Below are 22,721 nucleotides of genomic sequence, written 5' to 3'. Positions count from 1 at the left end.
AAAAACCGCTATTCGCCCGCCCGTTCCGCATGCCCAAAACATGTCTTGCTGGATCCTCCGGATCCACTCTCGTTGCTTTTAGGCTCTTCAAGAACCGGTCACTCTCCTCATCAAACTCGATGTTCGCCCATGGACTCCGCCCACTGAGTTTCTCGCCGGATCTTGTCAGATCATGAATCTGATCGGGTGGTAGATTCAGCGAAGCACAGCTCTTGTTAAGGCCAGTATTAGCGATTCTTTCTTACTGAGACCGTGAGCTCATCAACCGGCTCACGCGTAGTTGAAGTACACTCATAGACTAATAAAGATTCGATAGGGAAAATCTTTATTTTCATGGACTTCAAGATATTCTATTATTGGCGTGAAAACTTACAAACGCATCCAGGACGAATGAAAATAATTACAATAATTTTATAAATTCTCTCTAATACCTTGACTAATATCAGCAGGCTAAAAAAAACCAGTGAAATTCATTGCGAGTGCCATTTTTTATTTAAACGTGTTTTTTTTTAATTACATATTTATTATTAACACGTTGAACGCCATGCGGCCCACTGGTAGGCTTAGCGTACTATATCATTCCGGCCAAGACAAAATCAGGAAATCAGTAATTTTTATCAACTTGAGATTTTCATTCTAAAATTTAAAATTGCGATCATTTGCACGGAAGCTTTCTTTTAAATAAATTTAATTAATTAATCCATAAATTAATAAATAAAGTAAAAGTTTACGGTTACTATAAGAGTCATGTTTCCCCGGAATAAGTTTTTAAAAGAAAAAAAGGTTATCTCACTCTTTAAACTTACATTTTGATAACGTTACAACTCATGTTTCCCTAGAATAAGACTACGGCAGGAACGAACGATTGTACCAAATGTGAATTATTATAAAAATATAAAACGCCCTACCATTAGCAAGATATAAAATACATTTATAATATTACTAGTCACATTCTATTCCTTTCTCCAGCGAAGCAAGGCTACGGAAGTGCATTTAAGATGGATCATGTCGCTATTGGCCCCTTGAAATTGGTATAATCCAGGTGCAGAAATTACGTCATCTAGTCGAAACCAAGAAAAAAATAATATATAAAAATGATATTCTTAGCCTTCGAAGTTCTTAGCACTTACCTCTAATTTTAAATATATTTTATAAGGACAGTCGTACTTCGCACATGGCACCACACTACACGAAGTTACGGCAGAGAGCAAATATTGAACTAATTTAACATAACATTTTAATTTTTAATTTTGACTAGTTCGTTCACGCAGTCTGGCCTAATTTCGTGTAATACATATTCTCATATTTTTAAATTGTAAGAAGGCATCGTAACACAACTGATATTAGGGGATTATTGCGAATTTATAGGTATCACAACATGAATGCTACTGCTTTGGTGGAAGTTTGAATTTTATTATAATAACAGCATTAAAATCCATGTGTATTATTGAAGTCTCAATTCTTCTTTTTTTTTCAGATTGAAGGAATACTGGTGGCCCGGAGGCCTTTCCAGTTTCACCAGGACAGGTAAGCTAGCAAAGGTTCAGCCAAGAGGGGTCGGATTTGCTAACAGCTGCCTCCGAAGGAGACCTAACAACTCAAGAGCAGCTGCTTCGCGAATGAATCTACTACCAGATCGGAATCGCGACCCGCTGAGAAGATCCGGCGAGAAACTCAGCGGGCTGATCCATGGGTAAGATTGCACGTCGAACTCTATGTCGAGTTCGACGAGTACGGTTACCGGGGTCCCTAAGCCTGCTCCTAGTGTTAGAGCTGAAGGCGTCTAAAGCAAAAGTTATTGGATCTGAGGGATCCATAAGGACATGTCTAGGGCGCGACGATGACTGGCTCCTGCGTGATCAGGATTCGGGGAGTAGTCAGCGGCGGCAACGTTAAGACGATTATACCTACAACGCGTTTGCTTTTCGGGAAAACGGTCAGGTTTGCCCAACGAACAATAACAAATTTGTATTAAAGACAAAATAAAATCTATGGCGAAACATATTTTTTACGCAAATTGCGTTCATATTTTTCATCTTTCCGAACCCATTTATATATATAGTTAAATGTTTTATTCGTGTTCGTGGGCTAAATTATGACAATAATTTACATTGCAAACATCGTGGCAACCTGCGCCGGTCGTTTCAAGGCCGCGTGTTCCGAGACACGTTGTTTTGTTTGCTATACCTTCATTAATAATTTTGGTTTTACTCTTTTTGTTTTACTTGTAAATTTATTAATGCGTTAAGATGAAGTGCCCTTGCTGACCTCTAGTGTATGAGCTTGTGCGTTGCATTATATGAGGAGATGCATATGACTCGACATTATCATTTTTATTTTTTTTATTGCTGAGATGTGTGGACGATCTCACAGCCCACCTGGTGTTAAGTGGTTACTGGAGCCTATGAACATCTACAACGTAAATGCGCCACCCACCTTGAGATATAAGTTCTAAAGATCTCAGTATAGTTACAACGGCTGCCCCACCCTTCAAACCGAAACGCATTACTGCTTCACGGCAGAAATAGGCAGGGCGGTGGTACCTATCCGCGCGGACTCACAAGAGGTCCTACCACCAGTAATTACGCAAATTATAATTTTGCGGGTTTCACTTTTATTACACGATGTTATTATTCCTTCACCGTGGAAGTCAATCGTGAACATTTGTTGAGTACGTAATTCATTAGAAAAATTGGTACCCGCCTGGGATTCGAACACAGGTGCATCGCTCAACACGAATGCACCGGACGTCTTATCTCTTGGGCCACGACGACTTAAAATCTTTTTTTTATAGACAGGAAACGGCTTGTCATTTGGTATTTGGTGACAGTGGCAAACTTAAGCATAGCCAGAGCCAAGCCATTGAAAACTCGTCGAAAACTTCATTTGAAGGACATGTCTTGTTATAGTGTTCAAGAAACAGCGAGGAGATGAGGTCTGGGTCAGAACCATGATAGCTGGCAGAAATGATTTCCGAAGTATAATTTTATTAATATCTGCCACTCATATTATCCACATCCATAAATAAATAAGTCAAGATAAAACAATTAGGTATCTTTTCTCCTTTATTTCAATGTCAACCGATTTACTTTAGGTATATGAAGCTTTAGGATTATTAGTTTCCAAGGAAAATTAAGAATGACAAAACAATACAGAAAATGAAATATCTTCTAAATCTTAAAGGTCCATTAAATACGTGCAGCATTTTTGAGAATTTTTCAATCCCCCCAACCCCCCTTGATGAGATTTCGCAAGATTTTCCCCCCTAATCTCACGCGAGATTCTTCAAAATGGCTGCAAAAGTGTTGGATTATTGAAAGAAAAAAATACAATTTGTTCTATTACTTTTATTGAACCCTAGCAAAGGCTAGTAACAACGTTTACGTTGCGACGTTCGTCGAGTCGCACGTGTCGATACAGCTGGTCGATAGCGCTTAAACAATCGAGCGCTACTTTGCTTCTCTGCGGGGTTCAAACGAATACGACAGTCGACAAACACTATTGTGTCAGATTTGGCCGTATTTTATTCTAAAAATATTTTTTCACGTAATTTTACACAGTTCTTCATTTTCAACTAGAAAAAAAACTGCGTGATATTTGGTAAAAACGCTAAGTGAGATTTAGCTTGATCCCCTCATCCCCTCGACGTAATTACCTCACGTAATTAATTGATGCCCCCAAGGTATCAGTGGTTATTTAGTCGTCGTGGCCTAATGGATAAGACATCCTGTGCATTCGTGTTGAGCGGTGCACCAGTCAAATCTCAGCCGGGTACCAATTTTTCTAATGAAATATCTATGTATTCAACAAATGTTCACGATTGACTTCCACGGTGAAGGAATAACATCGTGTAATAAACATTAAACACGCAAAATTATAATTTGCGTAATTACTGATGATAGAACCTCTTGTGAGTCCGCACGGGTAGGTACCACCACCCCGCCTAGTTCTGCCGTGAAGCAGTAATGCGTTTCGGTTTGAAGGGGCAGCCGTTGTAACTATACTGAGACCTTAGAACTTATATCTCAAGGTGGGTGGCGCATTTATACTATTCACTGGTAGCCTAAGAGGCTAATCCGGCTACGTCCGGATGGATAGGTGAGCTCACGGGCTCAACCTGAGAAAAATTACCAACGCAAGCCCTAGCAAGAGCAGTGCTTTGCAGAATCTACCACTGGATCGGAATCGCGACCCAGTAAGAAGATCCGGCGAGAAACTCAGCGGGCTGTATCTCTGGGTTAGAATGCTGCTACGCACTCCTAGATCTTCGTCAGATCTTCATATCGTCTATAGTAGAATTATTTTGTCGCTGCAGTTTGGGTCATAAAAAATCGGAGCGGTGAAGCGAGTATTTTCCTCTCTCTTCCACTAGCGAGCCTTATGGACGGGCATAGTGAAGCGCGTTATTGTTGTCGATAAGCGTTATCGATAGTGTATTTAGTTTTGTCATTTTGTGGGTTAGTGATAAAAATTAAAGAAAAATCACTAATCGAACATTTATACCACATATCGCCGCAGCAAGTTAACGAGAACGGCAGAAATTAACACTGTAACTTTTCGGGATTTATTCTTATTTCAGTGAAAATTTTAAACACATTGTTGATAACAACACGTGCAAATATTATTTTGAATAAATTCTGCCGTTTTGATACAAAACAAAAGAGTAGCCATTGTGTCACTAAAGAAATTCACAGAACAAATGCATAAAAACACATTTCTCTTCGACATAATGTACTATAACTTGCAGGTACCTACAAATGACTATAACATAACAATGTCTCACCACCCTTCGTATACCACCCCGCCGCCATGTACCTGCCTTCGATGACTTATTTGTTTTTATCGATAATGGCGTTGCGCCCGCACAACATGCTCACCGCCCTAGCCGGGCTATGTTTTATGACCCAAACTGCAGCGACAAAATATCTACTATAGTTCTACTCCAAAACGGTTACACAGTTCGTGTTTTTGGAGGAATCGTAGCCTAAAGCACGAGACGCCGGATGAAGGAATAACATCGTGTAATAAATATCGAATCCGACAAAAGTTTGCGTAATTACTGGCGGCAAGGTGATTTTTGAGCCCGCACGCCGGCCTATTTCAGCGTGGCACCCGTTGTACTATAGAACACTGTGTTTAGTGCGAGATTTTTAACGCTCTCGGTAGCGTAAAAGTTAACTCAAATTTGTATGGACTTGGAACGTTCGCCTACGTTTGCCGCTAGAGGCGCTGTACCAACTGCATACAAATTTCAGTTAACGCTATCGAGAACGTTAAAAAACTCGAACTAAGCACGCTGAGATGTTGGAGTCAACTCAAGGTGGGTTTTTTTTTATTGCTTAAATGGATGGACGAGCTCACAGCCCACCTGATGTTAAGTGGTTACTGGAGCCCATAGACATCTACAACGTAAATGTGCCACCCACCTCGAGATATAAGTTCTAAGATCTCAGTATAGTTACAACGGCTACCCCACCCTTCGAACCGAAACGCATTACTGCTTCACGGCGGAAATAGGCGGGGTGGTGGTACCTACCCGTGCGGACTCCCAAAAGGTTCTACCACCAGTGGGTGGCGGTATACCTACACGTTGTCGATGTCTTCACATCAGGTGGGCCGTGAGATCGTTTAGCATTGTAAGTGTTACGAATAAAAAGACTACAGCTTGGTTTGAAGGTTTGGACAGCCTTACTTTGCAATGAAAATTTCCACCTAACATCTCAAGGCAATGGCTCTCGTGTAAAATTCCAACAATGTCGCTTAAACCAAATAGTCTTTCACCCTTCGTTGTTTTGTCTCCATGGTCCGGAAAACGGAAACACGTCTGCTGCGCGCCAATAATAGTGTACAAGTAAATTAAAACAGACCCTATAATTATAGAAAAATAAAAAAACACATTAACGGTTCTTCGTAAATTTTAATAAAGAAATTAAAAAAAAATTGGCGCATTTACATTAAATAAAACATATTTTCATAGTATCTGCTTTTCCACAATGATTTTATCAGAAAAACAACTTTAATAATCTCACCGAAGACTTTATTTTGCATAATATAAAATAATTTATAATACGTTTTAAAATCAGTAGACTATTTAAAACTACATTATTTTTTTAAACAACATAAAAATAGTGCAAAGTTAAACATTCCGCATTATCCGGAAACCAAATCAGTATGTACCTATAAATAATATAAGGTCTGCTAACACGAAAGGCAAAGGTATCTAATCTAATGCAACCTAATCTTTCATGCATTCTATTAATAAGAAATATTAAGGAACAAAAACTGGGATGAAATGAGATGACATTGATTTATTTGACACTTGTCAATTGGAATGAAATGAAATGGAACAAAATTGTGGTCATTTACCGACTCCAGTGGACTTTATGGGAGTAGGTACTCAAGAAGCCACGTCCAGCGACTTTGTTTCATTTTCACTCATATCTGCACTTACACCGACGCTAAACCACCTATTAAACCACCGTTATTACACGTTTAAACCTGAAGAAACACTAAATGAACAAAATAAAACAATTCACACAACCTCGCACCTCCCCGTCAGCCTCAAGTGATTTTGATATAAACATTCATTGCAAACCGATCACTCCAGTGTGTTGTATGACTGAAATGGTTAACATAGCCCATAGGAATCGCAACTAAATACCAATACTCGCATTGATATATAAAAGTATAGCCTCACTTATAACGGCTGCACACCATTTAAATTCGAATGTATCACTGCATCGTGCCAGAAATAGGATAACAATGCTTACCCATGCGGACTTACATTGGTAGAACCTCTCGTAAGTCCGCACGATGGGTACCACTACCCCGCCTATTTCTGCCGTGAAGAAGTAATTTTTTTTCGTTTCGGTTTGAAGGGTGGGGCAGCCGTTATAACCATACTGAGACATTAGAACTCATATCTCAAGATGGGTGGCGCATTTACATTGTACATGTCTATGCGCTCCAGTAACCACTTAACACTAGGTGGGCTGTGAGCTCGTCTACCCAACTAAGCAATAAAAAAATTAAATAGAACTCTAGAATCACTATTTACGCATCATTTTTACCAGTCTCATTTTTATTATTTAAAAACATGAAAATGGATGCATTCGGTTTGTGAGTCGTTCCATAAAAAAGAAACAGGTATTGAACTGATGATGGAAAAAAAATTAATTAAAATTTACGAATGCGTTATGTCTAGCAGGTAATGTATAGCAAACTCAAAACAGTCGACGCGCGGAATTTAAGGTAGTGAGGGAGCTCGGGAACAATTTGCCAGCTTCCTTGTCAAAACGAGATATACATACGCTTGGATTATTACAAAAATCAATTGAATATGCAATTTCAAAAAGGCGACATCTCTGAAAATGTAAAATGTTCAGGAAATGAAAAAAGCTGATTATTTTCTAAAGCAGTGTAAAATTTAAAATATTAACTTTTGAGATATATTTTAGTGTTAATTAGCAATTGAAAATTACTGGAATTATTATAAAATGGGTGTAGGTAAGCCTCAAAACTACATGTATATGAAAAAACGTATTTGACAAAATATGCGACATGTGCCCTTTTCGAAATTGCATATTCAATTTAAGTTCATAGCAGCACTTTATACCTGCACTAGGTCCAATAACTGTTTCTCTGTCCATTACTCTCTTGGGATGTAATTGTGGTGGGTTCCCACGTCCTTCCACATCAGTATTTCGAAGGAATTTAGTTCTTCACGGCAAACAGAAAAACATTTAAACTGTTTCAAGGCCATGACCACGACCCTCAGTAATGAGGAAACCGACGCAAGGAGGAGGAGGTACAATAACGCGTCATTTACGCTCCATAATATAAACAGTATTGTTGAGATGAAAATATGTGATTCCACATAAAAAATTCATACGACAATACTTAAAGAAAAAGGCTGAGGATATATTGCAGGGTACTTTTGTATTTTTATACAAATACTGAATTCAATCAACAATATTGACTACCTACAAACTTCCATTTTCTAATATGACCGATTCCTATAATCAGTGGCTCTTTTTATGTTTTCCTAGCAGCCTTTAGCAAAATATGAAATCAAATGTAAATATCTAGTTTATTTATTTATGAAGACTAATCTTCACCGGCTGGTACGGCATCTTCTAATCTCTTCAAGTATTTCACTCTTAATTCTGTCACGGGATCACCTTTCAACTGATCCTGAAATTTTTAAGACAGTATGTAATAGTTAATAGCTTTAGGGGTAGTTAGAAAATCTGATTGAGGTAGCTACTCAGGAGATTCATATTATTTTCCTTCCTAAATTTATTGACTCCTCCTATTTCCTAATTTTGAAACAAACCATATGGAGATGCCATTCACTGGCTCCTTAGCCGTCTTCTCACAGCTAAATTGTTTCAGGATTTAAAAATCATCGAGTTACTCACAATTTAATTTCAAGATTTTGGAATTATGATTAGTCTCAAATAAAATCTAGTCTTGAAACATGACTTCATCGAGAGCCACAAAAAACTTGGACTTGGTGTCTAAGTCGAACTCTTTTCTAAGGCTGGGTTCTTTATTTTACAAAATTATAACAGTGGATTCTGGTAACTGCTTACCAACAGGTGTTCTGTGGATTTGTTTGTCTGTTTTTGTAACAAAAAAAAAGAATATGATGGTGAATAATTTCAAAAGCTATTTTGTTGCTCATTTCTAAATATTTTGAGTCAGCAGACTAATAACAAGATATTTTATCTTTTGGACCCTTTAACACAAGTTTAAAGAGTTTTCTGATAGATGATAATAAAACATTTTTAGTCTACCTGCACAAACCAGCATTGTACATCTAGTTGTACCATCTGTAGAGCACCTCTGATTGCACCGGGAATCAAAGCGCAATATTTCAGGCCGTTATTACTTGGCATCTCCACCCATTCACTGAGTGGACAATGGTCCCAAACAAGCGAAAACTCATCTCCGGCACTACTCCAACTTGTTACTGTCGGCTGCATGCTAAGGTATAGTCTGAAATTATTTGTCTTGTAAATATAATAATAATAGCTGCGAAAATATCATGCACGGTCATCCCAGTCCAATTTAGGATTCCCTGTGTTATGGATACCGGAAACTGATAAACATACTTATACAAGAGTATCTTTATAAATATACACATGTAATAATAAACCCCCAGACAAAGATCAAACAAACCTACTCATCACATCAATGTTTGCCCAATGTGGGAATTTAACCCATGACCCTCAGCTTTCAGGGCCGCTAACTAATGCACCACTGAGTCAGTCATATATAGACAAAGAAGTATTCCATAGTTCAAGCAGTGGCCAGCCACTTGGCTGTTTCCCTGTAATTGCTGATGTCCATGATCGGTGGTAACTACTTATCATCAGCAAGGAACATATGATTGTCTGCCTAACAGCCATTAAAATAAATTTGATTTTTCTACATACAAATTAGTATTTTATAGATTAAAGCTATGCTTTGAAGGGAATATCATTGCTTGCATATTAACAATACTGAAATGAGATTTGCTTAATTTTTCGAAGGCTAAACTGAAAATATCTCCCCAGGATTTCCTCATTTATTTGATACTTCCTTAAAAAGGTGTGTGGTACACTTATTTAGCTATTTATATGTCCTATAAATAATTGACAAAATTTATGAAGGCTGAATAAGGTTTTGGAATTTCAATTTTGAGAATCATGAACATGGTTGAAACAGTTTAACTGATTCATCTAACATTTTCAAAAATTAAGTGTAGGATATTTTGAATTCTCTACATTGTTCTTACAACACAAATGGCATATTATTAAACATTTGTTTCTATTATTTATTAAAATCTGGTTACTTTGACATGATTCATAACATCTAATCTTGTTTTTGTAGAACTAACCACCCCTTTTCTCCCGTTATAACACACTACCTCTTCCCATTACCATTTACTTTCGTACCCTGGGTGTTTTGGCCACTTGGTCATAGTTTTTTGGCATAACATGCCCCTACCACAATATCCATCAGTCTTGTTTCTATCCTCATGTAAATAGTACCAATCTGTATGTTAATTAAAAGTTAGGTTTTTTTTTTCAATGTAATTTCCAACTGTATTCCATTGTATATTCTTCTTAACTTTTCTGAAATGAAAATCATCAATTTCTTTGAAAACACTTACTTGAAGGCCTGCTGTATTTTATCAGCAGTCTCTCTCATTTCTAAGCAGCGAGTAGACGTAGTCCGGGCCAGGAAGTCCTCTATCAGTCTAACGCCCATGTTGTATCCGATTCTCTCAAGATGTTTGTTTACATCTTCAGTGTTTTCTGTTTCTTTCAGCATTTGAGACACTAAAGCCCCATATGTAAGAGTTAGGAGCTCGGAATTCTAAACAAAAAATTTTAAAGCTGTATAAACCGCAACCGTTGATTAAGTTTATTGCTTAAATGGGTGAGTAGCCCTAGCAAGAACAGATACACCGGACCATTAGGCCACGATGACTTCTAAAAATATATTTTAAATATACAAGCACATAGGTTTTATATACGTACAACTTTCTTGGCGTCCAATCTAGAAGTTTGCCGAGACATTTTGTAGAAATGTGTTGAAGAATTTGTATAACTTTCTTTACAGTTTCGTAAAGTTCTCAAAGAACTTACTCATAACCTACGCCCCCAAATCTAACTTTACTCAATCTTATATTTACGATATTTTGTTTAATGACGTAGGTACCTACATGTTATCAGGAATGTCATTTTGACAATCCCGTTATGTTCGTTCGTAAGAGAAGCAATGGGAAAGTAGACCATTTGCATTTTTTATAAAAAAAGGCGAAATGATTGTAGGAAAAGTGAAATATTGAATGAAATTAATTTGATTAGGGAAATAAATTAAGACATGCGATAAGGCTACTTGCGATGACATTATGGCCAGCTTACTAATTAATTGTTATTTAATTAGTTTATTTAATGGAGGTAGGACATCTTGTGAGTTCACACAAGTAGATAACACCAACTCGCTTAGTTCTGCTGTGAAGCAGTATTGCGTTTCGGTTAGAAAGGGCAACTGTTGTACTGTAAAAAATAAGACCTTAGAACTCATGTTTCGAGGTGAGTGGTATCTATCTATCTCTTAGGTTAATGGCGTTTCCTTTTAGATTTCGCCAATGTCAAGTGTATTTAATACTCTGCTTTCTATAGCGGGCTTCGTGAACGAGCAAGGTCACAGATATTCATATATATAGGTGAGTGGTAACTGGTAGCATTTACGTTAATGATGTCTATGGACTCCCGTGGCCACTTGACGTGACGTCAAAAAATTACTTCACTTTCAGCAAACTGCTACGCAGAATCAAGCATTGTTAGCTTCAATCAAGTTTAAAAAACATTGTTTTTAGTTTGGTCGGTTACTCATCACATATTTTTGAGCCCCATTCGATTGTTTTACTAAGTATGGAGCAGCTAAGGAGCTGTAGTTACGCGTGATTGAGTAACAAACATCCAAACATTTTTACAAATTTTAACATTTTTATTATTATTTAATTAAGTAATTATGTATGTTTAGGATTATCTACAAACCATTGATTACAAATTCATAATGTAACGGTTTTTTCCGTTTTTGTAAACGTCAATATTTGATACGTCAAACGTTTTGAAAAAGTTTGGATTTTGTTTTGTTTTTAATATGTGCACAATAAAATTATGGTTCTTGTGTCATAATTACATTTCTATTTAAATACATATATCAATATGGACGATGATGATGGCTCAGGTGTTAATCTATCAGCGTTAAATCCAACAATTTTGAACTATTACAAAAAGTTTGGCAAGAAGCGGGACTTAGAGCAATATTTTTCTCTATCTACAGCTCAAGGGGATGCTAGAGATCCAACGGGGATCTTTTGGAAACAGATTAAATCACATAGTGACTCTTCGGATTCTGGCGGGAAAAGAAGTGAATCCTCACAAGAAGTATGTCGAATATCGATACAATGTTCGATCCCGGAGCCTTCTAGTTCCCAAGTAAGTGGCATTAAAACAAAAAACGTATTTGCATTTTATAAGAGTTTTTTTGAATGATGTTACAATTTTATCTAATAAAAAGTCTGTTCTTTTCATTGTCTGAACTAAGAGTACATTTTGTATTCACTGATTATAGATACCTTGTAAAATTGGCACTACAATAAACCTCGTGAAGAAACTGTCCTTTTTATTGTAAAGATGCAAAGTTTTAACATAACAATCAACTATTATTTTTAGATAACATTGTTATGTAATCGGTGTCAATAGCATCTTAAAATAATAATTATAGAGGTACCTTTGTGTAAGAAAAAAATATGACTGGTACTAACTATAATTTCAAAAACAATTCATTGTAATCTTACTTCATTGATGCATTTATTTAGAGTTACAACTAAAATTTGTTGCATAACATGAAAAATGCATTGAGAGACAACAACTAGCTATTTGAAAGCAAAATTGTAAGCCACAAAATATCTATTTTTCCTCTATTACATTTTGTATATCTGGGTGTTAATAATAATAATAAGAACCTGAAATATAAAGAATAAATTGTCAACTTTATATTTATGTTAATGCTTACCCTGGTTCATAAATTTAATAGTGTTACCTACACGAATTACATGATGAAGATAATGTCAGATTATCAAATAAAAAGAATATTTTAATATATATTATTATTTAAATTTTAATATATATTATATTATTATTATTATTATATTCTTTTTATCAATTAATCATGAATTCTTCGAATCCCATAAAATTGTTTGTTTTTAGGATGAAAACACGAAAACTAAAGAATCAGTATCACCTCCTATAATTATTGAAGAACTGTCGGACAATATGTCGAGGCAGCATTCTGGAAGCATGGAGGATGAATCGGAAAAATCTGATGATAACCAGTCACAGAAATGTAAGACATGATTTCACCTACCCAACAAATGATTATATTTTAAATTACATCTTAAAATAATTACTTAAACTACCATGACAAAACTGTATATGTAAATAACTTGATTTTCGTATTTTACTATATTTCATATTCAATATGAACTGAATTTGTTACAGCATTAGATGTATTATTGGATACATCAATGAACAAACCATTTTCACCTACAAGCAGTGTTACATCACAACGTAAACTTGAATGGGATTCTCTTGCCGATGTTGGATATGCCAATGAAAGTGACCGAAAAACATCAGCATCAAGTCTTAGTACATTGGAAAGGCTAGCTTTGAAACAACAATATTCAAATAATGATACAAAAAATGAAATGGGCGCTCCCACTGCACAATCTACGCCGATAGATGAAAACAGTAATGCAAAATTGAAAAAGGGGGTAGGAAAAAAGACTAAATTTACAAAAAAGAACACTGACTATGTGGAGGTTAATGTTCCGCATGTATCCAATACTTCTCAAGGCATTAATGTAAATTTGACTAAACACATTTCATTTAGTGTCGCAACTAATGGAGCTATCAATATTGAGGATTATAAAAATGATAATAAAACATCTCCTGAAAGAGTATCAGTAGGAACTAAAGTAACTCCTCAGTCTAGACTGGACAAAGAAATTCAGACATCTTTATATAAAACAAAAGGAAGTCAAAGCGAGAATCATAGCTTACATCAAAACCATCGAATACCAGTTTTAATTCGATTGAATTCTTTGAGAAGACGCAACCGCCGTAGGAGAGTAAAATTAGTAAGAAAGAAATCAAAAACTAAAAAAAGGGCACATTCTTTAAAAGAAATGACTCCACCTCAAGAAAGAAGTGGGGAGCAATTATCTGAAGCTGAAAGTTTTGAATACATGCCAGGTCATATTTACAATCAAAATCAGATGAAGGCTCAACATAATAAACCAACAAACACTGAGAACAAATCCAGCTTAGAATCAAGTGGTATAACAACAGACTCGAGTAAAATATCAAAACTATCATTCACTAAGGACCTAGAGAAAAGTATTGAACTTTTAAAAGCAACATGCAAACAACACTGTGAGGATAAAGATTTAAAAAAAAAGTTGATAAAAGAAATTATCAAAAGACTCTTAACCATACAATACAGAGATGATGAGAGTACTACCGATTTCTTGTCTGGTCTAAGTTTGAATAGGAAAAAGGCTCATATTAGAGAACAGAACAATACAACATCTAGTAATTCTGATAGTAATAAAACTTCGAACCAAATGAAGGCGGCTCGACCCAGGAACTCCATATTACGAATTGATTCATTTAATGCTAATGCTTTGGCTTCAACTTCTCAAAGTGCGCCCAATTTACCTGCAGCAATAACCAGTGACAAAATTAACTCAAATCTGGTTCGAACGTTAACATCTTCAAATACTGATTCTGATGTATCTAGTCGTGAGAAAACATCATCTGACGCTTTTGCGAAAACATCGTCTGAAGAACTTTATCTAAAATACTTGGAGGCTCTTAAACGAGAACAAGCTTATAAGAAGCATTTGAAAGACAAAGAGCTATTTTTGAAACAAAAACTTACCAGTGCAGAATCTGTAGTCAAAGCATCTGTCAAAACGAATTTAAAAGTAAACAACAGGTTAAAAGACTTGATGAAAGATTTGACTCGAAACAATTATGATGATGGTTCAGGTGATGCCAGTAAATTGGAAGGAAGTCCTAACTCCAATGCTAGTTTCGATGCACCTGCTCCAGTGCGGAGTCAGCATAGTCATTCTGTATTCACATTGTCATCAGGTACTTCTGAAGGTCAAAATAAAAAATCAAATTTAAAGAAAAAACTCCAAAATGATATTAAGGAATTATCTAAAGATGAGCATTATTGCCGTTGTCCTCACCACTCGACTGGCTTAAAAGTTGGCGTCACTGATAGTTCAGTTCAAGTTAATTTAAAAGATATTGAACTTGAAAAAATGAAGAAACAAACATCTCCATCTGAGTCATGTAAATGTAAAAAAGAATCTCCTCAGAATCTTGCAAGAATTATCCCAGATAATATGACTGGGGAAATTAAGTATGTGTGTTTGTGTGATGAACCAAGTATATCTCGAGATATGAGAGATAACTTTTTAGTGTATAAATGCTCACGTCTGGCCAATAAAGGTGTTCAATTAGGGGATTTGTTGCCTAGGACACAAGTTGATATAACAAAGTCCAAAAATGACTTTTACCCTAATGACAATTACACTCAATATGAACCAGTATCTTCAAAACAAATATTTTATTATAATGAAGATAAACACAAAGAGATTACAGATAGCAGTAGTTCAGAAAATGTGCATTTAAAAAAAAGTTCAAAGTCATCACAGACTAACTTATTGCTAAAAATGCTTCGCCGAAAATCTAGCGGAGCCACTGTAAACTCGCTCCAGCTAAATCCCAATGAAAACAATATTGTGATGCAAATTCCAGAAAATAGGCGCAAGATTGCAATTAAAGAAGCTACAAGATGTATTCAAACGGAAATCAGTATAAATCCCCAAATATCTGACCCATCACTCTCTGACATAAACATCGTGAACGATGTAGATTGTGTGAAGTTTATCGGTGAACAGATTAAAGAAGTTTCTAGCCGTAGTTCTGAAACTGAAATGGGTCGTAGTAAAAAAGACAATGTAGCAGAAAATATTCTTAAGAATAGTAATGACGTGTCATCAGAAGATAGTTCGAATAATTTAATTGAAGAACCCGAAAATGTAGTGATGCAAAACGTGGGAACACTGAAGCAAGGCACTCTTGAAGACGAAGTCCTGAACAGTGGTAAAACTTCAGAAAACTTCACGATACCAATACAAGGCACAAATATGACGTTAATGGTTAGCATTGGAGCTAATGATGCAAATTCTCTTAATACCAAAATGCCTGAAGTACACAAGAGCGTTATTACGGAGAGAAACAATGTTGCTGATAGATGTACATCACTAACCGAGGAATGCAGCAAAGGGATTCAGTACGACAGCAAGGCTTTTATTTCAGAGAAAAATGACTTACGTCAAGAAACCCACCCCGATAATAACACTGTAACTGATGAGACAAGTGATTTGGGCTGGAAAAAGTCATGCTATACAAACACTTGTATTGAGGTGAGAAAAAGTGACTACAACACTATCCCTAAACGCAGTCCAGTTGGACAAAGAAGATTCCTTCGAGCTAACACTGACACAGGAACACTAAAAATTCAAACTGAAGAAATCATGAAAACTGATAAAACGACTCAACACGGCGTCCCATTGGGTATGCCTAGTACTGAGAGAAAATTAAGTGGTGAAAAGTCTGAGATTGACATAATTAGCTTCGCCAAAACATCTACTGATCAATGCTGTGGATCGCCAAACCGAAATAATAAGGAAGCTAAGGAAACAAACAAAAATATTTTTCAAGATAATTCTGAAGGGAAGGAAATACAATATGTGGACGCACCAAAACCTACATGCAGTACTTTATGCGGAAACGTCGATAAACCAAAAATGACTGAAAGAGATCAAGCGCAAAAATCAGCGCAGTATATACCAGAAACATCTTCTAGAGAGTTCGATTCCAACTCTAGTGGTACTAAAAAAAGTGTTGAAGTGTCCTGTGAAGGTAAATCCGAATCACGAAAATCAAGCAGCTCCAGCGATAGGCAAAATGGAAGTGATCCAATTTTAGATAGGATCCGAAGCATCACGAGGCGCTATTCAAAAGACGACATGGAGAAGAACAAACGCAAGAAATGCTTCAAAGAAATCATGACTGTTCTTAATTATTTGTTAGACACAGATGATTCCACCGATTGGGAAAAAGTTAAACCGAGCGACAGTTGTACTACTGAAGCAAAATCGGAGCCTTGTTGCAATAAACCGGAAACTGTCTCGGAGTATTGCCAGACTAAAGAAGTGGTCGACAGAGGTATCCAACTGTCTTCGAAAAAATCGAAGAAAAGGATATTCAGTACTGAATCTTCTGAACTACCCACTTCGACAGATTTACCTGCAACTTCATCTGATTCTGCCACTTGTAAAATCTTAAACAAAATAAAAAAAGAATGTGAAAAATTCCATCAGAAACGTTGCAAATCGCACAGTGCCGTAAAAAAATGTGAAGTTTCCAGCACCACTTCGGCGAATTGTGATCAATGCAGACGCACTCACCATTGCTCCTGTCGGGTGAAATGTAAAGGGCATCGCTCTAAAACGAAACCGGATAAGGCCGATAAGAAATCCGTTGCCTATAATCTTATTATACAAACATCCGAAAGTATGGTCAGCGAGGAAGTGTGCGATGGGACACGTCGTCCCCTCAAGAACATCGTGGTCAAAGTTCCGTCGCGTCGGAACTGTAATGTACCGTTCAAAGAAATGGAGGCCAAAATTGAAAGGAGACTCCCAGACTGCAGTCCCCGATGTAATATTAAAACGCAAAGATCTAGAAGCCTGCCGAATGAGAGCGAGATATCTAGTTTGGACGATCAGATGAGACGCTCTCAGATTTGTACCGTACGTGAATATTTGGAGTTGAATCGACCTGACTTCGTCGAGAAATCCTCGCAACGTCAGAACTGCTTGAAAGTGATACGAGAAACCAGGTAATGATCTAATAATCTATTGTTGTTACTAATTGAATTCATAATAATCGCGATACTCACCATTTTTGTCTACTTCAGTAATCGAGATCCGTGCGGTGTACCTCCCAATTTGAAAATGGTTGTCGTACACAATCCAACATGCATCGGAACTGTACCGAATTGCAATATGTATTGTGGAGGTATTTCCAAAATAAACATAATAGCTCTGGCATTTATAAAATACCTAGTCTTGACTTTTTAGATCCATTCGTAGATGCATAGTTATAAAATTTAGATATTTTTAAATTCTCTTGTAGTGTAATGAAGTTTTATTGGTAAAAATGTGGCCACATTTTATTCATTTCTCAGTTCTAAGAACGTATCAAAATAATATTAAAATTTGTATTGCGAGACAGCGATGGCAAAGATCTTATTTCCAATGTGGTTGGAATTTCATTGCTTATGCCTGTGTAAGGCCTACAATGTTTTAATGCCAAATTTTTATAGAAAAAAGAAGTAAATAAAGCGACAAATTTTAAACATTTTATATTCCTTATTATTAATCAAATTTTAATATACATATATTTATTTTTTAAATTAACATTATGTCCTTCATTATCCCAAGACTTTGGCAGTAAGAAATTATTTTGCAATTATAAAAAAAATGGACTGTAATTGATTTTTGAGGACATAATTGTATTAAATTTCAGCTTTATTTATAAATTAAATTCGGTACACTTTTAGAAGAAAAAATCGGGTTTTTTTAAGGTTTTTTTTAAATCCAAGCCAATTGTCCTTTCGTGCTCTATTCATGGTGACACATAAAAATGTATAAAGGCCAAAGTGTCGAACCGAAGTACAAATTTATAAAAGCTCTTTTTAAATTTTCCTCTTAAGTCAAATTACTTAAATTTTATAGCCGTTCCAATGCCATGTAATCAAATGCAATTTGCCGATCATTGTATGAACACGAATACCATTGAAAGTGAAGTAACAAGAATTGGTGAGTTAATTCGCAAAAAGTTTTTAAAGTTAAACGTATTTAATTATAGGTCTATAATAATAATAATGCTTAGGAAAGAGGAACTCAGACGATTTCCAGATCATTCCGGCATAGAATAAGCGTTTATCTCCTCCATACATTATTTCTGCTGCATATCGGTTTATAATTTTCCCTTAATTTTACAGGCTGCATGAATGGGCATCGCTAATTTATGTCACTAATTAGACCACTTTGAGTCAGCCGTTTTACAAGAAAATTGAGATTTCAAACTCATGTATCACAAGATCGGTGGTGATACTTACGTTGTTATGTTTTTTTTTATTGCTTAGTTGGTTGGACGCGCTCACAGCCCACCTGGTGTTAAGTGGTTACTGGAGCCCATAGACATATAAAACCGTAAATGCGCCACCCACCTTAAGATATAAGTTCTAAGGTCTCAGTATAGTTACAACGGCTGCCCCACCCTTCAGACCGAAACGCACTACTGCTTCACTGCAGAAATAGGCAGGGTGGTGGTACCTACCCGCGCGGACTCACAAGTGATCCTACCACCAGTAAAAAATGTCTATTTGTGGGTTGTCTGTAACAAAACACCATTTCGATTTTCAGAGCAAATAAGCGAGCAGCCCACCGAGACCTGCTGTCAATGCACGTGGAACAATTGCCACTGACGAACCTCGATATGAACAAGCTAAGACATCTTGCGAGACAGATCGGTGTCGACACAAATAATAGAAAACGTAAGTGCTCTGGCGAGTTCATATTATATTTTGCTTATTAAATAAAGTATACAAAAAGAAAAATATGTATTAAAAATAATAAGAACGAAATAATATATTGAAGAGTTTCTAACCCTCAGATACAGCCCACTGAGTTTCTCGCCGGATCTTCTCAGTGGGTCGCGTTTCCGATCCGGTGGTAGATTCTGCGAAGCACGGCTCTTGCTAGGGTTCGCGTTGGCAACGTCATCAGGTTTGAGCCCCGTGAGCTCACCTACTAGTTAATGCGACGCTGATATAGCCTCTCAAGGCTATCAGCTTAGGTAGGATAAAAAAAAGAAGAGCTTAAAGCGTGTCATGCTAAAAAAAAAACGGTGCGCGTGCAACTCTGTGCACGCGAATGAAAAAATAATAATAAAAAATGTGCTTTATAAAGCACAAGTCCGGCCTCGCGTTGAGTACTGCTCCCATCTCTGGGCCGGGGCTCCCAAATACACGCTTCTTCCATTTGACTCCATACAGAGGATTCCTGTTCACTCTCGCTGTCTCTTTCTATTCCATGGTTGCGTTAAACGTATAACGCGACCTTGTTGGAAGTCGCATTAGAAGTTTCACTTCAAAAACTTAAAATTGGCTGTGGTGTGAGACTGCAATGGTATACAACGCCCATCTCTTTCCCAGAATTTGGTAGGGACTAAGAAGAATAAGAGATGATTCATCGGAGAAAGGGCGGCAGATGGTAGGCAGGTGCCAGGATATTTTAATGAGAAACCGTTGTGCGTTCCGATTTGGATGGTGGATCAGCCTCTTTGCGATTGAAACTTGGACCTCAAGTCTTGATATGGGTGTGTATGTGGAACATGGACCTCTTGTGAGTCCGCACGGGTGGGTACCACCACCCTGCCTATTTCTGCCGTGAAGCAGTAATGCGTTTCGGTTTGAAGGGTGGGGCAGCCGTTGTAACTATACTTGAGACCTTAGAACTTATATCTCAATGTGGGTGGCGCATTTACGTTGTGGATGTCTATGGGCTCCAGTAACCACTTAACACCAGGTGGTCTGTGAGCTCATCCACCCAACTAAGCAATAAAAAAAAAATTACAGATGGCCCAAAATTCATAGGCGAAAAAGAAATGAAAAAGCACTCTGAGAAAATTTACAAGTCTCTAGCCGAAGTCGTCGAAAAAAAGGAAAAATTGAAGAAAGAAAATATAAAAAAGACGAATCTATTGATGGCTGATATATTTAAAAAGGTATAATTTTTGTAGCTTGAATTTGTCATGATTGATGTTTGTAGTTGTTAAAATTGCACATCCAGGACACGTAAGCACGCCGTTCATATAATTATAGGTTACTAGCTGTACCCGTCCGCTTCGCTGGTCATTTAAAATTAACATTATTATTTCTCACCCCAACAAAGATTCTCATCATTAACGCCCCCGCAACTGGTGTAGGGAGTTCAACACTCATATAAATATTAGCTTATCCATTAATTACATGTATTTTCTACATGGATACCAAGTTTCAAGTCCATCGGATGCATGGTTCAGTAGTTATAACGGGACATCCGTAAAAACCACTGTAGATTTATATAATAAATATAGATGGCAGCAGGAGGGCGGGCCTTCAACTGGTCGCGTTTGTAATCAAGGTCAGCATTACGCTGATCCTCGAACTCCCGTCCTTTGCTGTTCACCATCCTGCACCATTCTGGTCGCTGTGCTGCCAAGCGCTCCCTTTGAGGACACTGACATCTTTGTACCGGAGGAGCTGTCCGCCATGCTTTCGATGCTCAAAGAGTCAGCAAGCCGAAGTGGCGGTAGGCTGGCCATATATGCCGTAGAACTGGCGATCGCTGGAGCAGACGAGTTCTCGAGTGGAGACCGCGCAGCGGAAGACGTAACGTGGGACGCCCCCTAGCTAGGTGGTGCGATAACCTCCAAGCGGTGGCCGGCAAGAAGGGGATGAGGAGAGCCGTAGACCGGGCTCAGTGGTGTGGATTAGGAGAAACCTATGTCCAGCAGTGGACGACTGTGGGCTGTTGTTGATTTTTTTTTCCTACCTAAACTGAGAGCCTTGACAGGCTATATCAGCGTAACCTTAACTAGTAGGTGAGCTCACGGGGCTCAAACCTGACGACGTTGCTAACACCAACCATAGCAAGAGCCGTGCTTCGCAGATTCTACCAACGGATAGGAAACGCGACCCACTTAGAAGATCCGGCGAGAAACTCAGTGGGCTGTGTCTGTGGGTTAATTTACTCATCGAGCCCTTCGTCGCAAGCGACGGGTTCGACGAGAACGATGACTGGTGCTTGACGTACCTAAAAGCACCGTTAGTGGATCGGGAGGATCGGAAATGACGTTTGGAGCGACGTCGACTGGTTTCCATTCTGTCCCCAGGATCGGGAATGTAGTTACCGGCGGCCACGATGAGAGGGTTCTCGTGTAGTGTCGCTTTACCGAAGTGGGTTGTTGATGATGATGATGATGATGATGATATATGCAAGCTTATCTTGAAAATGTCGTAAACGAGATTCAGGCATCTATAAAATACCTTGTGTTCTATGATAGGTACCGCCGCACAGCAATCATACCAAGGTATCGGTGTTTTTTTTTTGAAAAAGTTTGTTCACATGTTTATTGTTATATTTTTTTTCAGAATCTCCAGAAAAGAACTCTGCGCGGTTATGTAAACACATCGAACTACAATACTGTTATAAAGATTTGACATACCAAAGTAGATTTTGAATATTGAATTGTAGGTAATGTGTTTGTTGTTTTATTGTATTTGTTTAGGATCAATGTTGGATCCCCATGTATTGACGAGGTGTGTTTGCCTCTTGTTTTTGTTAATGAAATATATTTGTGTTTTGATAGCATTTGTTTTTAATTGTTATTATTACTGTTTAACTTACCAACGATGCAAACTCAATATAAACGGAAGTCAATTAGAACAAACAACATTAGCAAATGCAGTAGAATAACTATCGTTTTATACTGCTATACGCCATCTATCGCCGAATAGTCGAACGAATATCGAAGGATCTAGTAGCACCTAGAACGCTCGAGAAGTACAACGCCACCTATTGTCAGATAGCGGAAACAATACTAGAAATGTGTGGAATATTCTCGATAATTCTAGGGATGTCCTATCGGCTATAAACGCGTTGCAGAGATGGCACGCAGTCAGTTAGTAATCGGAACTACTCAAAGCGAAACAGTGAACGGATCGCCTAGAGCGAAGCAGAAGAAGTGAATTAAGAATTTTAAAGTGTTATAAGTGATAAATACAGTGTTAACTTGTACTTCGATAGATTTTTTTATTTATCCCGAACCCCAGCGAGTAACAATACTCATACCAGTAATTACGCTGGCATCAGTTCGAAGTCGTCGGGGCCTACTGGATAAGACGCCTGGTCAATTCGTATCGAGCGATACGACTGTGCCGATGTTCGAATCCCGCGGGCGGGT

The 22,721-nt window shown here is 37.4% G+C and overlaps 2 protein-coding genes across 5 annotated transcripts; one reads left to right on the top strand and one right to left on the bottom strand.

Annotated features, from left to right (window-relative positions):
* Positions 1 to 8,098: 8,098 nt before the first annotated feature.
* Positions 8,099 to 10,690, bottom strand: LOC692860 (trafficking protein particle complex subunit 3). Its single transcript, NM_001046705.1, is given in 4 exon segments — positions 8,099 to 8,193; positions 8,799 to 9,000; positions 10,160 to 10,365; positions 10,530 to 10,690. Coding segments are annotated over 4 exon segments (534 nt in total). The 5' UTR covers positions 10,569 to 10,690; the 3' UTR covers positions 8,099 to 8,106.
* A 900-nt stretch (positions 10,691 to 11,590) lies between these two features.
* LOC101743229 (uncharacterized) lies at positions 11,591 to 22,126 on the top strand. Of its 4 annotated transcripts, none has more exons than XM_038016337.2 (7): positions 11,591 to 11,748; positions 11,845 to 11,999; positions 12,774 to 12,909; positions 13,065 to 17,547; positions 19,139 to 19,269; positions 20,353 to 20,501; positions 21,910 to 22,126. In XM_038016337.2, the coding sequence occupies exons 1-7, from the start codon at positions 11,727 to 11,729 to the stop codon at positions 21,976 to 21,978; spliced, it is 5,145 nt and encodes a 1,714-aa protein (XP_037872265.1). In that variant the 5' UTR covers positions 11,591 to 11,726; the 3' UTR covers positions 21,979 to 22,126. The 4 variants fall into 4 exon arrangements, 2 of the variants coding, with proteins under 2 accessions (XP_037872265.1, XP_012548247.2); XR_005245609.2 differs by lacking the exon at positions 21,910 to 22,126 and adding exons at positions 17,626 to 17,726; positions 18,446 to 18,529 and having other exon boundaries at positions 11,595 to 11,999; positions 20,353 to 20,444; XM_012692793.4 differs by having other exon boundaries at positions 11,599 to 11,999.
* Positions 22,127 to 22,721: the final 595 nt, after the last annotated feature.

Source organism: Bombyx mori, chromosome 16 (assembly GCF_030269925.1).
Source record: "Bombyx mori chromosome 16, ASM3026992v2".
Taxonomy (NCBI): Eukaryota; Metazoa; Arthropoda; class Insecta; order Lepidoptera; family Bombycidae; genus Bombyx; species Bombyx mori.
Note: the sequence above shows the minus strand (reverse complement) of the source record. Positions and strands in the feature narration are given on the sequence as shown.